The sequence below is a fragment of the Xiphias gladius genome, chromosome 1 (genome assembly GCF_016859285.1).
Source record: "Xiphias gladius isolate SHS-SW01 ecotype Sanya breed wild chromosome 1, ASM1685928v1, whole genome shotgun sequence".
Classification (NCBI taxonomy): Eukaryota; Metazoa; Chordata; class Actinopteri; order Istiophoriformes; family Xiphiidae; genus Xiphias; species Xiphias gladius.
Genome location: NC_053400.1, coordinates 14,666,001 through 14,683,452, shown reverse-complemented (window position 1 = coordinate 14,683,452; position 17,452 = coordinate 14,666,001). Strand labels below are relative to the sequence as shown.

The following is a 17,452-nucleotide window of genomic DNA, read 5'->3' as shown; positions in this document are numbered from 1 at the left end:
CTGAGTGTGTGAGATACAGAGAGCTGTGATAGGAATACAGCTGGAAATCCTGAGTGTGTCTATGTATTTGTTTTCAGTGTCCAGCTGATATGACATGAGTATCCTGAGAAGTCACCTGTTTTCAGACCGAATGTAGAAGAATAGTTTTGATGAGCTGCTCAACAGGCAAATATATTTTGAAATATCTGGGGAATTTATGACATAATAGTATACAATAAGAGTTCAACCGATCAAAAGTTATTTATATGTGCACTGTGTTAACAGGCAGAGACTCTGGTGTCGTCCTTTCTGATTCTTAAGTCTTGCTTTAGACCTGTCCCCGGCAAGCTTTCCACCACAAAAACGTCTTCACAAATGACATAGTTCCCTATTAACCAGTGACATACTTTATCTTGCAAGGACAGCAACGTTACACAGTCTCACACAAATACTCTTTTCTCCTCTCTCTCTCTCTCTCTACCTTGTATGGGCAGGGGATGTGATAGCGCCTGCAGTTCTCCTCCATCCATGTTGTCTCCCAAATGTTACGGTAGGTGTGTTCGTACAGGTAGCACCCAATCACAGTTAACAGGGGGACAAGGTAGAGCACAGAGAAAACTCCCATTCGGATCATAAACTTGACTAGCTTGGTCTGGTTTTCCTTCTCCAGAGGGATCTCCATGCGCACACGATTCAGAGCCACAATTCCCACTAACAGGAGAGAGACACCCACCTGACAAGAGAGAGACAAACGAGAAGTTAAGACTCTCTGACAGACAGACAAAAAACTGTCAACCATCCACCCATCCATTTACTTATCTATCCATCTCTCCATAATTTTAGCCAACAATCCACACTTGTATGATTCCATCCACCCTCACATTGCCCAGTTCACCCATCCATCCAACCTACCATCCCACTCATCACTTCTTTCGTCCGCCCACCCACTCATTTATCTTCTGACTGTACTCACCGCCACATTGAGGCAGAGCGGTGCCAGAACAAACCACCTCAGGGCGTCTATGTCATACAGCCCTATGAAACACACTCCACTGATCCCATCTCCTTCAATTTTGTTCAGGGCCAAGAGGGTGACAGTCAGGGCCCCTGGGAGCCCCCAGGCAACTGCATGGAAGAGGAGGGCTTTCTTCTCAATAGCTTCGCTGCCCCATTTAGGTACAGCAGCCAAGAACCAAGTGATTGTCAGTATGACCCACCACACACTGCCGGCCATGGTGAAGAAATACAGGACCATGAAGAACAGGGTGCATGCCTGAGAGAGAAGAGGGGTAAAAATAACTTTTCATCAATCATCAAAGCTCACTAACAACATCATCTTCATCAGAATCTCTAGCACTTATGATCATTTTAACTCTTTAAGTCATATATATGTATGAAACAGCAGGCCGGACACGTGTCACAACTAAAGAGGACAGTATACAGTACATGCATTTGTTTACTTTTCTAACAGAAATTTATGATGGAATGAATCAAACCTACATTTTGAATTTTCACATTAAGGGTGTTTCAAGTCACTACTTAAACATCTGTATTAATTATGATCAATCATGAGAGACTACATCAAAACTAAGATGAAATCTTGAAACACAATTTCTCAAAGAAGGTTTTTAGCTCTACAAATGATCTTAAAGGTGAAACTGTAGCTAATGATTTTATTCTCAAAAATTTGAATTTTGGGGGAATGGTTTATAAAAGGTATTACATTTAAACATTTTACACCTGCCAGGCTTCTTACAAACCAAAAACATTCCCATGAAATGTTACTGTCAACTGAAGCACGCACCTTGTTGTGTGAGCCCTGTGTTATGGTTGAAGCTCTGAACTGAGAAGGGCTGACTGCATTGCAGGCTACCCTGTCTTCCAACAGGAAACCAAGGAAAAACACCAGCGACACCATGACATAACACACAGCGTAGAAGATTATTGGACGCTCAGGGTATCGAAACCTAATGGGGGGGATAAAGTAAAAAAAACAACACTGATTTATGTTGTTTTCTTTCCACTTGACTTTTTAAATTATTCTGATTCTAATATGTAAATTCTCGTGCTTTCACTTCAATTTGTGCAAATTTTTTACTTTGAAAATTGTTGTACAAACAGACATGTGTAGACAATCCATTATAATTCTTGAAGCCTAACTGAATTATTCTTATAAATCATACTCAAATTTAGGACAACATTCAGCCATTCAAACCTGGTAACATCGATGAGGAATGTCAGGAAGGTGAAGAGCGTTGCGGACAGACAGACAATGGAGACGACCCCTATGAAGTATCGGGTGAAGGTCAGCTCCTGCTGGTTGAAGAACATCGAGGGGCATGGTGCAGAACAGTCCTTCTTGCCCATGAAAGTGTAGCCCAGGTCTGGGTCAACCTTGAGCTCTCTGGGGCACCAGAAACCATAGTCTCTCTGGACAGTCATGGATGACTGGTCAGTAGGGTCAGAGCCTGTTAGCAGGTCCTCTGGACGAGGATAGGACTCATCACAATCTGGGAACCTGGAAAAAGAATAATTTAGTTAGATAGTGCAGATTAATCTGCTATAAATTTTGCTGAGACCCTCACTGATATAACTACATAACACAATGCATTTCAAAAGCAGCATTAAGTGCAGACTCTAAAATGACCTAAATGCTTGAATCAACACCTCTCTAAAACCGTTTAAACAAAAAACAGACATTATATCCTTCAAGAGGGTAAGATTTATTGCAGGGCTGGTGGATTAGACTGCAAAACGGGAAAAAGCCTGTAGACAAGATGGATAAGACACAGCCAGAAACCAAGAAGATAGTGGAGTAGAAAGATTTAAAGAAGTGAGACAGGGAAGAAAATAGATGAAAGGGGGCTGCTGTATTGAGATACACAAAATGAAACTACCGGTAAAAGAAAGTGAGAACAGTTGCAAGATGCTGGAAGCTCCGAGTTAAGTTGGTCTGATGCAGGGTTGAGGTTTTCATGAGTTCAAAGAGAAGCAGCAAGCACAAGAACAGTGCAGATTTGAGGTAAATGCACAACATATATTGCAGGCTCAGTGCTGGGTAAATATACAGTATACATTCAAAAAAAACAGAATAATATTACTGGCTGTATCATCTTAGATGCTTAAATATCCTATGTGTGATGACACTGATTACACTTTTTAGTACTGATTTGAATTAAATTTAATACACACCTACTACAGCCCATGTCATCTGGCCAGGCTACTCCAAATATCTCCATGAGTTTGTGGCACTCGTCTTTGGCCCGCTGGCAGAGAGATCGACATGGCATGGACACCTGGCCGTACACAGTGCACACAGGGGCGTACAGGGCACACAGGAACATCCTCAGCTCAGCACTGCACACTAGGTTTACCATGGGATGAAAAGGCTAGAGGAGAGGCCGAGATGGAGAGGAATAAAAAGACAGAGATTTTTATTTATGTTTAAACCTGCTAAAGCTGAAAGCGTTGGCTAAAGCAACATAGTGTATCATAGTCATACAATGGTCTCCAAACTCTCTTGCAAACACTGACACATTTCATCTCTCCAGTGTTGTATATTTCAATATCAGTGTGAATCAGCTTGACAAGGTTGTTGTTAAATCTGCCATGCATTTGATGTTAATACACACACACACACACAGGCTCAGGAAAAAGTTAACTGCTATCAGTGGCACATATGAGAAGGCTCATATTTAAACTGCAATAGCCATCAAAGAGGATGGAGGGAGAAGACAACTGTGTTCTAACTCCTCTGCTGCAATTTACAGTACTCAGTATTCCATCAATATTTAGAACGTTATGAAATATGTACAGTGGCAATTATTTTACCAAACATCCCTCTGAAGTAGGGGAGAGAAAGACAGACCTCTAAAGGTTGAGCCATAGCCATGTGTCAATACACCAAATAAACAAACAACAGGGCCATCCAAACACTAAAGATTATATATACTGTTCCCTGAAGTGGTAGTCTAAAGGCTAGAGAGTCAGGCTTGTGACCTTGAGGCTGGTGGTTGAAATCCGCAGAAGGATTGGAAAACTGTGACTGATGGGACGGACAAAAAGCACCCTTAGCTTTTCCTTTAAAAACTACTGCTGACATACCCCTGAACAAATACTCTAAGTGGAGATTCTGTGTGAGCTTGATTATTTATTTGTTCCGGTTACAGCTACAGAACACCACCACCACAGCAATGATGATTTGTAAGAAGTCACTTAAGCAGTGTGGCCAGTACCACAATATCTCTTTTCTGGTGATGAAGACAGAGCCTCTCTTTTTAGCTGGGGGCTACTTCTGTGCATACTTGCAGATGAATTATTCATTAGTTTGTCCTAAAAAAAAAGAACTGCTTTTCCATAGAAATTATATTAGGACTTGAATACTGATAATACACAGCAGAACATTTTAAAAAATGAACCGAGATTTGTGAATGTATACACTGATTTACAACTGTGTGAATAGCTTATGTTTCTCTCCATGTCTAAAAATTTCTGGGTAAAATTAAGTAAAAGCCTTGTTTGTGTGCCTCAATAGCAAAAGAGAAGGACTACTGTATGTTTGAATGAGGCGAAGTACCAAAGACAGTTACTTAATTGGCATGTGAAAGTATTGCATTTTTTAGTACAGGTGAACAGCTCAGACTCATGTTAAACGAATTTTATATTCAACAATATTTACTGATATTTACATCAGCAACTGCCAGCAACATTGAACTGTGCACTGTTAAGGTTATTTGTACAAACTGCCCTGCATCTGTTCAGCTATTTTAAAGTTCATATCATCTGGCTGCTCTGACGCTGAATTTTCAATGCAGCTTTTCCAGAGATAACAGAGAAATCAGAGCAGAACCATGACAGCGATGAATGGAGATCAATGGAACAAAGCACTAAGGCTGACCGCACACAACAGTGCACTCTGTGTTGTGTGCGAAATATGTGTACATGTGACACAAAACATTGTACTTACATTGGCTGCTTACTACAAAAGCTACAGTATATATGCTTACAGACTGAATGAGTGCAATTGTGCCCATGCATCATTGAATGTGTTTTATGTGTGTTTCTGTGTGGAGTCAGGCCTTGTGAGTATGTTTTGATCGTTCTCAATTGCTGTGTTCTGGACTTGCACATTGGAGAGATGTTCCACCAGTAAAAGGGTGCAGTGGTGCATGAGCTGTGTGACATAGTTTTGAATGTTGCATAGAAACACGTGAGCGAGCGAGCGCGCGCACACACACACACACACACACACACACACACACACACACACACACACACACACACACACACACACACACACACGCCGCTCAGCTTCATTCAATAATTCACACATTTTACAATTCATGCATTTGTATTTCACCGTAGGTTCACTGTGTTGGGACACACATGTGCTTCATATAAAGACATGAAGCACATGAGCTTTACTTATGGGCCAAACCTCATACTTGAGTAGATAAGCAATTAAATACATTATGTGTAGACTGACTGACAAGCACTATCCTGTAATGTACAGTGAAGATATGATGAGAAAGTGGTGCTGCTTCATTGAAAACTTTCACTGAGATGCCTTAGTAGCCAACTGTAACGGAGTTTACTCAATTATGGGACTGATCACAATCATATTTGAACAACAAGATAAGTGGGGGTGTCCTGAGCTAAGGCTTGGCTACACCGCTAAACAATCTATATTTCATATTTACACTCGAAACAAAGGGATGTTTAGAGATTTAACACTCAGTCAAGAGTTGAGAGCACCAATAGCTAATGATATTCTAGATTTCAGTCATGTTCTTTATTAATGAGAGAAAAGCAAACAAACTTAGTGCCAGCCCACAGTGATGTTACCTCTACAGTTTGTTTGCACAAATATAGTTGTTGTCTTTTTGTTTCTTATGGTCTTTTGAGTCCATGTTAATGGCTGTTACATAGATATGTCAATAACAACGGGTTCATAAGAGAGCCTGAGGCCACTCATAACTGAGTGCTAGTTGCTTTCTGCATGAGTGTGTCTCACTGCAGTAGAATGGAGCCTTTCTTCATGTGTCCTCATACTAACTCTACAGTGAATGTGTGTGTGACTCCATTTTGTGTGTCCCCATTCTGCCTAGCTTCAAGTACATGTCTGGTTCTGTGTGTGTGCATGTGCATGTGCATATATATATGTGTGTGTGCATCATCATGTAGTCTGTATAAGTATGTCCTAGTTATTGTGTTTTCCAGTGTGCGAGTGTGCAAGTCAATGCCTGTGTGCAGATATCTGTGTGCAGTCATGGCATTTGCCCCCCATCTCCCATCTCAAAGAGAATATTGATATTAAGTGGTCTAACTGTGCCCCCCAAAGAGGAAGGAGGGGGATGGCAATCAACCTCCCGTGGAGGGCGACTAGACTGAATTGTCTGGCATTTTGTAGTCAGTTGTGATGAAGGAGCAGGGAAAGGGAAGCAGAAAAGCCTACAAACTCGCCTGAGGGTGAGGGCACACTCCTACTGAAACATGGAATGATGTGTAAGGAGACAACAAGGGCGGGGAGAAGTGGAAATGCAGTGCATCGGTTCCCTGCTATCGATCTCTCTCTCTCTGCTTGTTTCTCTCCTTCGATCCTTCAGTGTGTAGTGGACTGAATCCACTTAACAACATAGGAGAGAATTTGCTTCCAGTCATTACAGACAATTGGCACACACTATATCTGTGTCTTGGAAGCTCTGCAATTTTATCTCAACAAACATGAAACAATGCTGAAGATACAGTATGATGATGTGGTATGGTTTGCCTATTTGGCTAAAAGTTTTTAAAATTTTAAAAATACATGTACTTTTGTAATTACATGCCTGACAGCAGCAGAAACACTCAATATGGAGCCTCAAGATGTGCAATATATAGCAACAGGAGACTGACATAAAATCAAGTGTAAATGTGTGTTAAAATGGCAAGTCCTTTTATGCAGCTTTTCTACAGTATGCAATTTATTCAATAAAGTTTTGGCTACAACAGTTCATGGCCCATGACTGGAAACTGTGTAAAGGTTGGTCTCAAAGTAAAAATACCTTTGCGCTGTCGTTGGCACTGCTGCCTTTAAGCACAAGCCACCGTGGTGGACTACACTTACTCTGCTAAACTAAAACTAAGGCCAACATTACGTTATAAAAAAGTCAAAACTAGTGAAAAAAATAATCAGCACTAAGCTGTACCATGCAGGAAAAGCAAAATCTACAATTCTCAAAGGTCAATATGCAGACCACATATTACCAAAATACCATCCATCATGCAGTGCTCCAACTTGATGTCTCCCCCGCAGCCATTCATTTGACAACTACATTTGTGAGAAACATTTCAGACAAACATTTCAACATTCACAAATTCAGCTTTCATAAGTGCTCATAAGTGCAGTGTGAGTGCTATTAACTCAACTGCTGTGTAGGGAAACTTTATGTATATCGAATTATGCCATCCTAATGGTATAATGGGAGGATGTTTCCATATTACTATCAAGTCAAACCCTTCCAATCAACATATTTAATAGTTAGTATTATTTAAAACTATTCTTAACAATATTTAGAAAAAAAGGCTGCATTTTGAAAAAATAATTGGTACATTTTAATTTGTTTAACAATGATGGGCAACCAGAGACTGACAGGAAAACCCTGTTGTCTCTCCAGCTACAATCAACAACAGCACATTTCCATTTGACAACTGATAGCTATTCAGCAAAATATCAGATTGCCTAAAGCACAGATTAATGTCTCAAATAGACTACACATCAAAATACCAGCGGGTTAACAGACAATGCTAGATGAAAATCAAACTGAAAATAAAATCCAAGGTTAATTTATGAGTTTGAGTGTGTGTTTTGGGCAGGCAATTGTGAGAATTCAGAATGAGAAGCAGGGTGGTTGTTTTGACACAGAGGAAAATGAGAAAAAAAGCCCCTGACTGGTCTACCTCTTGTTCAATAGAGGGATTAAGTTTCTTTCTCTTTACTCCTTCTGTCCAAAGAAACTCAACAGGGGGAGAGAGAAAAAAAAAAAAAACCAAGTAAAAAAAATCAACTAAGAAAAATAGAAAGAAAGACAGAAAGAAAGCAGCATATGATTAACAGTCACGTAACGCAAGCAATTACAGTTTTGGCAAACAGGCGGTAGATACAAATAACTGCTGTAAAGTTGGTAACAAAGAGAGAGCAGTGCATACAACATGAAAAAGTACAGGGTGTGTTGGACATGAGAACTTTTTGCACCACTCTGTAACGGTTTTCTGGTGTTTCCTCCCCCAAGTGTCTGTATGTAGTATAGTCTGCGTGTTGTGGATGAAAACCAACATATGGCTGTTGGTGACAATACGACAGAGCACCTTTGCCAAATACATGAACTCCAGTCCATTTACCAGCTTCTTAGCCTGATAAATGCTGACCATGACTGAAATTTTGGAAGTTGCTGACTATCAACAGTTTTCTGTGCCAACTCTTTCTTACTGACAGTCCCCTTCAAGAAAAAGTTGCTCTCCACAATCTACATCCTGTCATATAATTTTTACTTTGCATAAATAAAACACTACATAGATGATAAATGGTACTGCATTCAGATAAGTTGTTTTGTGCCATTTCTCAATTGTCTTTATTACAAGTTTGCAACTTAAGACTTAAAAAAACAGTAAGTTTAGCTCACAATGTTATGAAATTGGCTACTATACTATCAACTATGTTGATGGCAGTGTTAACACCCTGAGGGTCTAAAAGCCCTAACTGACATCCTTCCTTGTTAGGGTTGCATTGAATTTGATTCAGATACAAAAAAGAACACTTTTATGGACTACAGAGGCTACATGTTTAATATCTTTGAGTAGTCTGTTTATCCAGTTGGTTCTCTCTCTCTCTGTGTGTGCGTGCGCGTGTGTGTATATGTGTGTGCGCGTGCGTAAGCTTTGGTGCTAAGAACGGTTGTAGAAAATCCAGTTAGCCAACTCTGCAGAAACTCATACACATTGTCAAGTGCAGTGGAAGAAGTAGGAAGGGAGGGAGAGAGGGAGGAAAAAAGAAGAAAAACTCAAGTGGTATGGAGAAAAGGGGTGGTTTCCTGGTGGATTAGGGAGTCAACTGGATTGTACGGAGTGTTTAGAGTGTGAGAACCTGAGACGAACACACACACACAGACAAACGCACACGCACACACATCCTGAAACTGTCACCAGCTTTGTATAGTGGTCAGATCAAGGTGACAGGCTGTTGGGTCTAAGCCTCCAAAGAAACAGCTCCTGAGCTAGTAGCAATGTCTGCTTTAAAAAAACCCAAGTTTTTTCCAAAGCCGTCCATCTCAGTGTTGCGATGTTCAAATGCATAATATTTAATCTGGTCCTGGATTTCCACAAGTAGTCATACTGTCTTTTGCCTCCATACAGCTTATCTGTGATTTTCATCAATTTTATGTTGTTGTGTTTATGACTGTTAAGGGCTCTTTAAGGTGTTTTGAGCGCTTAATCATGATGCAAAAACCACTCAAATAGCGATATGATTGTCTAAACAGCTATAAAACCCAATGAAAATGATATTAAAATCAAAGTGTTTTTAGAAATTTAAGAAAACTTTCAGTCTGAAAGAAACTGAGTTTTTATGCCAATATGAGTTTTTTTATGGGATATTTATGTGCACTATTTATTGAGGATCAAATCCTCTATCCCTTAAAACAGCACACTGAAAAGGACTAAAACATTGATCTTTTAATGCATTGGCAGATGCCCTGTGCTATTTCTTGCACCTCTTTCTGACGGATGAGGAGGAATGTAGATGAAAAAAAAAAATCAGGCATTTTGCTAATATACCTTGCCCAAGTCTATCTGGACACATCAACCTTACAAGCTATCTTCTCCTCCTCTCGTGCCATCTCTGTTTCACACACTCTCATATCAGTCAGGCCCTGCAGCACAAATGCTGTCAGACCACATCAGCTCTACCTCCATTAGCTTGCTACAATATAACATCCCTGCAACATCCACTCTCTAGCTATTAGAACTAAATCCTCCATTTTTCTGTCTTTCTGCAGAAACTGTAACATTTCCATTGGCTTCCACCTCTCCTCCACGAGTCAATCCCTCGATATCTCCTACTTGCACTCAGACTATTAACTGCATCCTCATTCACTGCATCCATACATTAGAGCCAATTACATTCTATATCACTCTACTGTGTAAGTGCATCGTTTCAGTTCACAATAACTTAGCAATTACATGATCCCTCCATCTTCCTGTCCTTGCACCAGCTCACCTCTTATTTTCTTTTTCATCCTCTAAGCACACCACTGTTTTTACTGCTGCCTCTCTATTCTCCACTTTTACTTGCTAGATTTGATCTTGAGTAGAATTTTCAAGTTTAACACACATGATAACTGTGTTAGACAAATTCACACGGCAAGACATGCACACACCCTTCCTCTGATTGTGTGCTATCCTCACATGCTTATGAGAGAGACAGGCATTGGCCATGAACAGATGAACTGAAAAGACTGCGATGCTCTCCTACTTAATCTCTGAAAAGACAGTTAAGAAAGGGGCACCCTTCTCCCACACTCTCTCCCTTTTTCATTCATTTGTTCGTTTATCCATGTCCATCCATCGTTCAGTCGGGAGGACCAGACAAAGCCGTTAATGGCATTCCCCTTCACGTTCAGTTCCCCTCCTCCTTTCCTCCTCCTATTTTCTTTCTCCTTTATTTATCTCTTATTTTCCTTTCCTCCCATTTACTCTTGGCAATTACTCTGACATGCACTCATCCTCTTCTCCTTTTTTCCTCTTCCAACATCAGCATTCATTGACTTCCCCTACTCTTTTATCCTGCCATTTCATGTTGGACAAAAAACGATTTAGCAACAGCATCACCATACTCTATTTTTTCTGTTTTCTTCTTCATGTCCTAAACCCATTGCAAAATTTCTTCACTTTACTCATCCCATTGGTTCCTGTCAGTGTCTTATTTATCTCATTATGTTCTAATTTATTCAATATTTCTCTGCTAAGCAATATTAGTACAGACTATCAACATGCATTTTACCCTTTGTTGTCGTGTTTTTTTTTCAAACAAAACTCTAAATCCTGTCGTTAGACTTTTTCAGTTAGCTCTCATCTCTTTGTCTCAATTTGACTCCCATTCTCGCTGTGTGGCATTATCCTTTTTGTAGGGTGCTTCTTTGCAATTTTTTTTCCTTTCTTAAACATACACACAGTCATGATTTACTGTATTTCTAGCCTTACAGAGACAGACTAAATCTTACAAGCTCAGTTTTTCCTACGGGATTTAAGTCTGGAAATATTCATTAGGAAATGTTTGGCCTGGTAAGATATATGCCAGCACAATCAGCAAATATTTACATGATAACATGATCTGCTGCTCCTCTACATTTTTGAACCTTCTTAACAACTAAATCTCCAAGTTGTAGATATAAAATCAGGTATGACTCTCTAAAAGAATGACCCATTTTTATCTCCAATATATCTGCCAGTTTTGTTGGATAGTTTTATCTGGGTTCCATATCGCAGAATCTCAGATTTGTTCAATGATCTAAATAGGTCTGGCGTTTCGCTTCACTGACTTGTTAGGGCTACAGCTGACTCAGAAGAGTTTAGTAGGCTAGATTAACAATAGGAACATATTCCAACATAGCTAGATGAATCTACGTTCATGTAAAATAGCAACATAAAAAAGGTAACAAGCATGGATGAGATCAATGCTGCCGTACAAGTTGTTGTAAGTTGACTTAAAAAAATAAGTCATAAATCGACATTTTTCTTAAATCAGTGTAAAAATGCCAAATTAACTGCTCCTGGCAACCACAACGGCAGCAGCAGTCCTTTCCCTCCTCCTCTCCTTGGTTTAGTCCTGAACATGCACTCACCATCCAATTTCCCTCCCCTCCCCTGCCCGCCTGTCTCCCTCCATTCCTCCCCTTCCTTCTCTGCCTATTTAACTACCATGGCAACAGGTGATGTGGAGGCTCTCACAGGACTATGTCTCATTGAGGATAACATGCATGTGCAGACAAACACACCCCCACCCACACACACATTGTGCCAGGACTCCTTTATATAGTGAAACCATCCAAAGAATATAGCAAACAAGCTGGCACAAGGAGCGAAGATAGAAGCTGTGAAGCTGAGAATAAAAGACACTGATAGGCGAAGGAGAGAGGGTCAAATGAAATGATAGAGATGTAGTTGGGGACCCAAGAATGTGACAACGGAGCTGAAACAGATAGCACCCACACACGTCCTAAGATCATGCAAGCCACCTGTGCATATCCATCTGCTCACCATATACATATACGCTCTGTTACAGACAGACAAAAAAAAACACTATTTCTAGCATCTGAGGAATCAAGATTTTGTATTTTGCAACCTGATGCATACAGAAACCAATAAATTTGAATCTATATTATTATTATTATTATTATTATTAATAATTATTAACTTTAATAAAAGTGGTTCATGTTCAGTTAGCAGTTAGCATAAAGAACCTTTTACAAATTCATATGCTAGAATAACAATTTTTCTAGGAATTATCCTTCCACAGATTTCAATTAAACCTCACTTAACTAGATAATTAGTGACCCAAATAAAAATTTTCTACAACTTAAAACCATAATTAAGGAGGAAACAGCAATACATACAATACATATTCTTGGTTTATTCTGTCTCTTTCATTGTTATATAAAATTAATAATCACAATAATAATGAGTACATAAAAACTACAGTCATTTTGATCACAGAGTGGATGCATCAGTGTTCAAGATGCAGTCCATGTGCAGAGATTCAAGGTAAACTGTGCATAAATCGCTAACAGATCCTGCGAGTAGGAGAAGGAGAGGAGGGTGACCGTTATTAACTGGGTGACTCACAGAGTGAGTGGGATGCTGTGGTTGAGGCAGTGTGGAGAAAGAGATGAAACAGATAGTAAACAGATACACACAAGGAGTGGGGCAACTAACTGCCTACTATCCAGTTTACTTACTCCTTTATTTTATCATACAATAGAAAAATGGTTATTAAAAAAGTTTCTCCATCCATAGTATGGACATTGTTCAGTTTTAAAAAAATGTACACATAAAGCAGAATTCAACTAGTTGCAGACTATGCAGGGTGGGAGTTATTGTAGAGGCAGCAATACAAGCAACCTTATTTTCTAAAATCCGACTGAAGATGTCTACAAGTTGAAAGGTTTCAACACAGAGTCTAACTATTCTCTACCGTCACCGATTTTAACCGTTTAAAAATCCATGTGACTATATGCATTTATATCAGGCCTATTTCGGGAGAGTTGAGAGCTGCATGTGGCTTGATAAGTGCACAATTAGTAGCACTAGAGCTCGTAATGCTGACGCTGGCCCTGACCTGCAGTATGTTGAAAATGTTAGAGCTGCCTTGTGTTGAGTGGCTTTGCGTGAGAAGGGGATCAATGGTGTGTGTGTGTGTGTGTGTGTGTGTGTGTGTGTGTGTGTGTGTTTGTGTGTGTGTGTGTGTGTCTGTGTTTGTGTGTATGTTAGTGTGAAGTTGGGCTTAACAGTGAGGGTTAAACATCTCCCACTCTCACCAAACGCACACACGTACACAGGGTTCTCAGGCTGGGTCATGGGTTCAGATTAAGACCATAAGACATGGATAACCTATATTTATGTTTCATATCAGAGCTGTTGGCTCCATGCCAGATGAATGGGTAGATCACAGTACAGAACACAAGAATCTTTACTATTCGTTACGCAGCCGCAGAGAGTGGTGCATGCAGGGATACAGAGCAGGCCATGTGATAGATGAGTTGGACAGGTATGCCACAGAGAATTCTGGATTCTGATTGGCTGGAAGAAGTGGACTAACTTGTAGTGTCTGGACACCTATGATGTACAGTATGTGTTTGATTGCAGTTCTAAATTAATGGGCCAGTATTAACTGTTAGTAGGCAGTGAGGCATAGCTAAAGAGCATGGTGCTAAGGTTATTTGTATAAATGCCACCGTTACATATTACTTTATATGTTGTTATGCACACCATATTTGCATAAGTCTGGACATCTAAGCCAATTAACGGTGGAAGAAGGAAAGAGAGGACTTTTAAAAAATTGTATTATTCCCTTATTTAGACATTACACAAACACATCTGGAAGGACTGGATGGAGCAAACAACAGAAAGATGAAATGGTTCCATTTTCTCAATATGAGGATTTGCTGCTTTTTTCCTTGTTATAGAATTTTAAATTGAATATCTTGTGTTTTGGACATTTGATCAAACAAATTAAGGAATTTTAATATAGGAAAGAGTGATGGGCGTTTTGCCCTGTTGTTGACTTTTATTATTAGTCTTAGCAATTCATGTGTTGATTGGTAAAGTGACAGATAAAATTGATGATGTAAATAATGCTTACTGTGTTTGTAATCCTAGTCCTATGATGAACAAGAATGAGTAAAAAAAGAAGGAAATTGTAGAATGCAGGTGTTACTGTAGGTTTTATGTTTTTTTCTTATTTGATGCAGTTACATTAGAAGCATAATGACAATGCATTCAACTGAATATTCTCCTAATGCAATGAAGTTTTTATTAGGTTATGGAATTCAAGTGGACCACACCACTGCTTCATATTTTCCTAGAAACCAGTATTACTATATTTACAGTGGGCTATAGAGCTTTTTTTGAGCAATGAAAACTCTCTCCAATCTTTCCTCAAATCTCTCTTTAGTGAGCATTGTGAAGGTGGATAAGCAGCAGTGGCAGCTATGTTGATGGGAACAGTCTGCCAAAAAAAAAAAAAAAGCACCAGGCAGTGCCTTTGTTCTGTGCATAAATAAATGATTGCTTCATTTGGGCTGGGAGCCTCAATAGACTCTGTCAGAATAAGCAGGATAATCAAGAGTTCAGCTGAAAAAAAACAGGAACTTTTAAACTGAATGAGGACCTGTCTATCTCTGCCAGAGAGAGTGGGGTAAGCCTCTTCAGATGCCTCGAACACCATCAAAACACACACACACACACACACACACACACACACACACACACACACACACACACACACACACACACACACACACACACACACACACACACACACACACACAGCACAGATACAACCACACACTCACACACACAAAAAAAACCCTCTATAAAACCTAATTCTCTCTTTCGTATTCACTCACACAAAGAAAAAAACACAACAGACCACACTTAAGCACAACAAGCCCAGGACTCTCCAGATTTGGCACACACACACACTCTCTGTTGAGGGGACCTGGTGGCCTCAGGGTGGCCCTTCTTAGACAGAGCAGTCTTATTTTGAAGGACAGGACCACAAGCTGAGAGAAACACAAACACCGGAGACAGTAGGGTCTAAAGACTTTACACAACCTGTCACTTTGTCAGTATTTCCTTCTGTTTAGTCTCTGACATTCTCTTTCTGATCCACTGCCCCACACATTTTCTTCTTTTAACACTTTGTCTCTTTCTTCCTCCCGTTCTTTTTGTGACACCCACAGATTAATCTCTCTACTTCTGCAACTCATAAATCCCAGAAAAACTACATTCTCTTAAATTTTCTCAGTAACATCATAATATGAGCTTCCCAGCTAACGATTTCCATGAATACAAACAAGCAAAGAAAATGGGCACTGTAATGCTTTTGTGAGCTAACATATAAGAAGTAGTACATTTTTAAAAATCTGCTCCTTTCAACCCTTGTTTCTTGAGTGGGTGGAGCTATAAAACAAGGGTGGTCTTGTGAAATAAGAAAAGCTCTTAAGCATTTTTTCACAGTAATTAAGTGTGTGACTGCCTGCATGTTAGTTCATCATGTTCCATTACATTGTTGTTTTTTGAAAAATGGCTTGAAATCCACATCAGGTCACATGACTGCAGTAATGCATCTTCATAAAAGCCTACCCAAGAATGAGAAAATAAATTATTATGATGCATGTCTTGAAAAGCAATTTTAAGTGCTTGTGATTAAGTGTCAAGATCCCTGCAAGGACAATTCCTACTGCTGCTGGAAATTTTTAAAAAGAGTTTTATAAGCTTTTTTCCTCACTACTACTATTAGCGAAAAACATGAGGAAAGAAAGCACCACTTCCGTTTTGGTAAAATTTACTGTCAACCTTTAGTAATTTCAATGGGGCATCATATTCTTCTTATTTACCATAACAGCATCACAATACTGTCAAATGGCTACTTGTGCCTGTAACCAGAAGCCTGCTGAATGAAGGGAGAATCCCTGACTGTGTTTACATGCACTGAAATATTGAGGTTACTGCCAGCTTTCTGCAGTAACTTGATTTCTTAAAAAGGTATGTAAAGAACACCCTGATTCCATTACTCATTGTTAGAGATTAAGAGAAACGCAGTGAATGTAGCTTTCTATTTAGAAACTTTATTTCTCAGCCATGTATTGGCCATTTTTCAGACACATGCACACAGTAAGAAAAATCTGTTTGATCTCCTAGTATAGAGCCTGTTCTGTCAGTCTGAATACTGCATTAGCAAAAGACAGGTAAAAAGGCTCCTTAGGCTGCAGAGTCTTATATTACCAATACACTTAAACTGTCAGCATTGCTCTAAAAAGATGAGTCAGAGGTGTAGAGAAGTGGTGTAATTACTGATTTGGCTGAATGTAAAATATGAATTTCATAGTAATCAGTTCATTGCCGTGCATGCAAATGCACTCAAAAATTTCCTGCCTAAACTTGATTTCTCCAAAAAAGATATTTTGTGGTGTGTGTGTAAACATAGCGACTGACAGCTCTACATTAGTTCATGCAGAGATAGGGTTGCTAGGTCGTTTTACAAACAGTGTGCTCTACTGTAACCCAAACAAGTCTCTCTCTAAACTGACCATTAGACCAGGGACTCTGTAATCTCTTTCACTCCAGGATCCAAATGACGATTGTGTTGGAATTGTCCAGAAAGGCTCAATGAAGTACAGTATAATGACAGCACAGAAAACCCTTCTGCTGTGTAGTTTTCTTTAACTATTACTAACTATAGCCTCAAAAGTTACCAGACTTGTATCAACAGCTTTCTGACAAAAACCACAGAACTTTTGTATTTTTTTCAGTCCGTAAGAAAATATGTCAGGGAATTGGAATGTTTCTATACAACAAAAACAAATCAGAAAATGAAAAAATTTGGGTTTTGAAAGATTTGCAAGAGCATAAAACAAAGTCTCTCTAGTTTTTTTCATCTTATTTATTTGAATGAATGAATAAAATGTATTTATCCTCATTCAGTCAGGAGAAATACCTTGGATATCTTGGACTGTTAATGGCAGAGAATGCCCTCTATCTCACCTAAATTACACCAAACTCCAGTGCAGAAAAACAAATATCTACCCAATAACTCAAGGGGAAAGTCCCTGTCCAAAAAGACATCTGGGCTCAGGAGGCCTCAGGCGCGGCAACACTTGCATGATGCGTGCCTATTCATTGATTTATAGATTTAACAAAGCACAATAACGGGGATGAT

The 17,452-nt window shown here is 39.5% G+C and overlaps 1 protein-coding gene across 4 annotated transcripts in view; it reads right to left on the bottom strand.

Moving 5' to 3' along the window:
* Window positions 1-17,452, bottom strand: part of LOC120789120 (frizzled-3-like) — a 30,699-nt gene that overhangs the window by 6,452 nt on the left and 6,795 nt on the right. For all 4 annotated transcript variants that reach the window (XM_040125633.1, XM_040125649.1, XM_040125640.1 and 1 more), the window contains exons 3-7: window positions 3,172-3,368; window positions 2,195-2,497; window positions 1,784-1,946; window positions 953-1,252; window positions 461-712 (exon numbers count right to left, since the gene is read on the bottom strand). In XM_040125633.1, coding sequence (XP_039981567.1) covers window positions 461-712; window positions 953-1,252; window positions 1,784-1,946; window positions 2,195-2,497; window positions 3,172-3,368 — 1,215 coding nt within the window. The remainder of the gene's footprint in view (window positions 1-460; window positions 713-952; window positions 1,253-1,783; window positions 1,947-2,194; window positions 2,498-3,171; window positions 3,369-17,452) is intronic.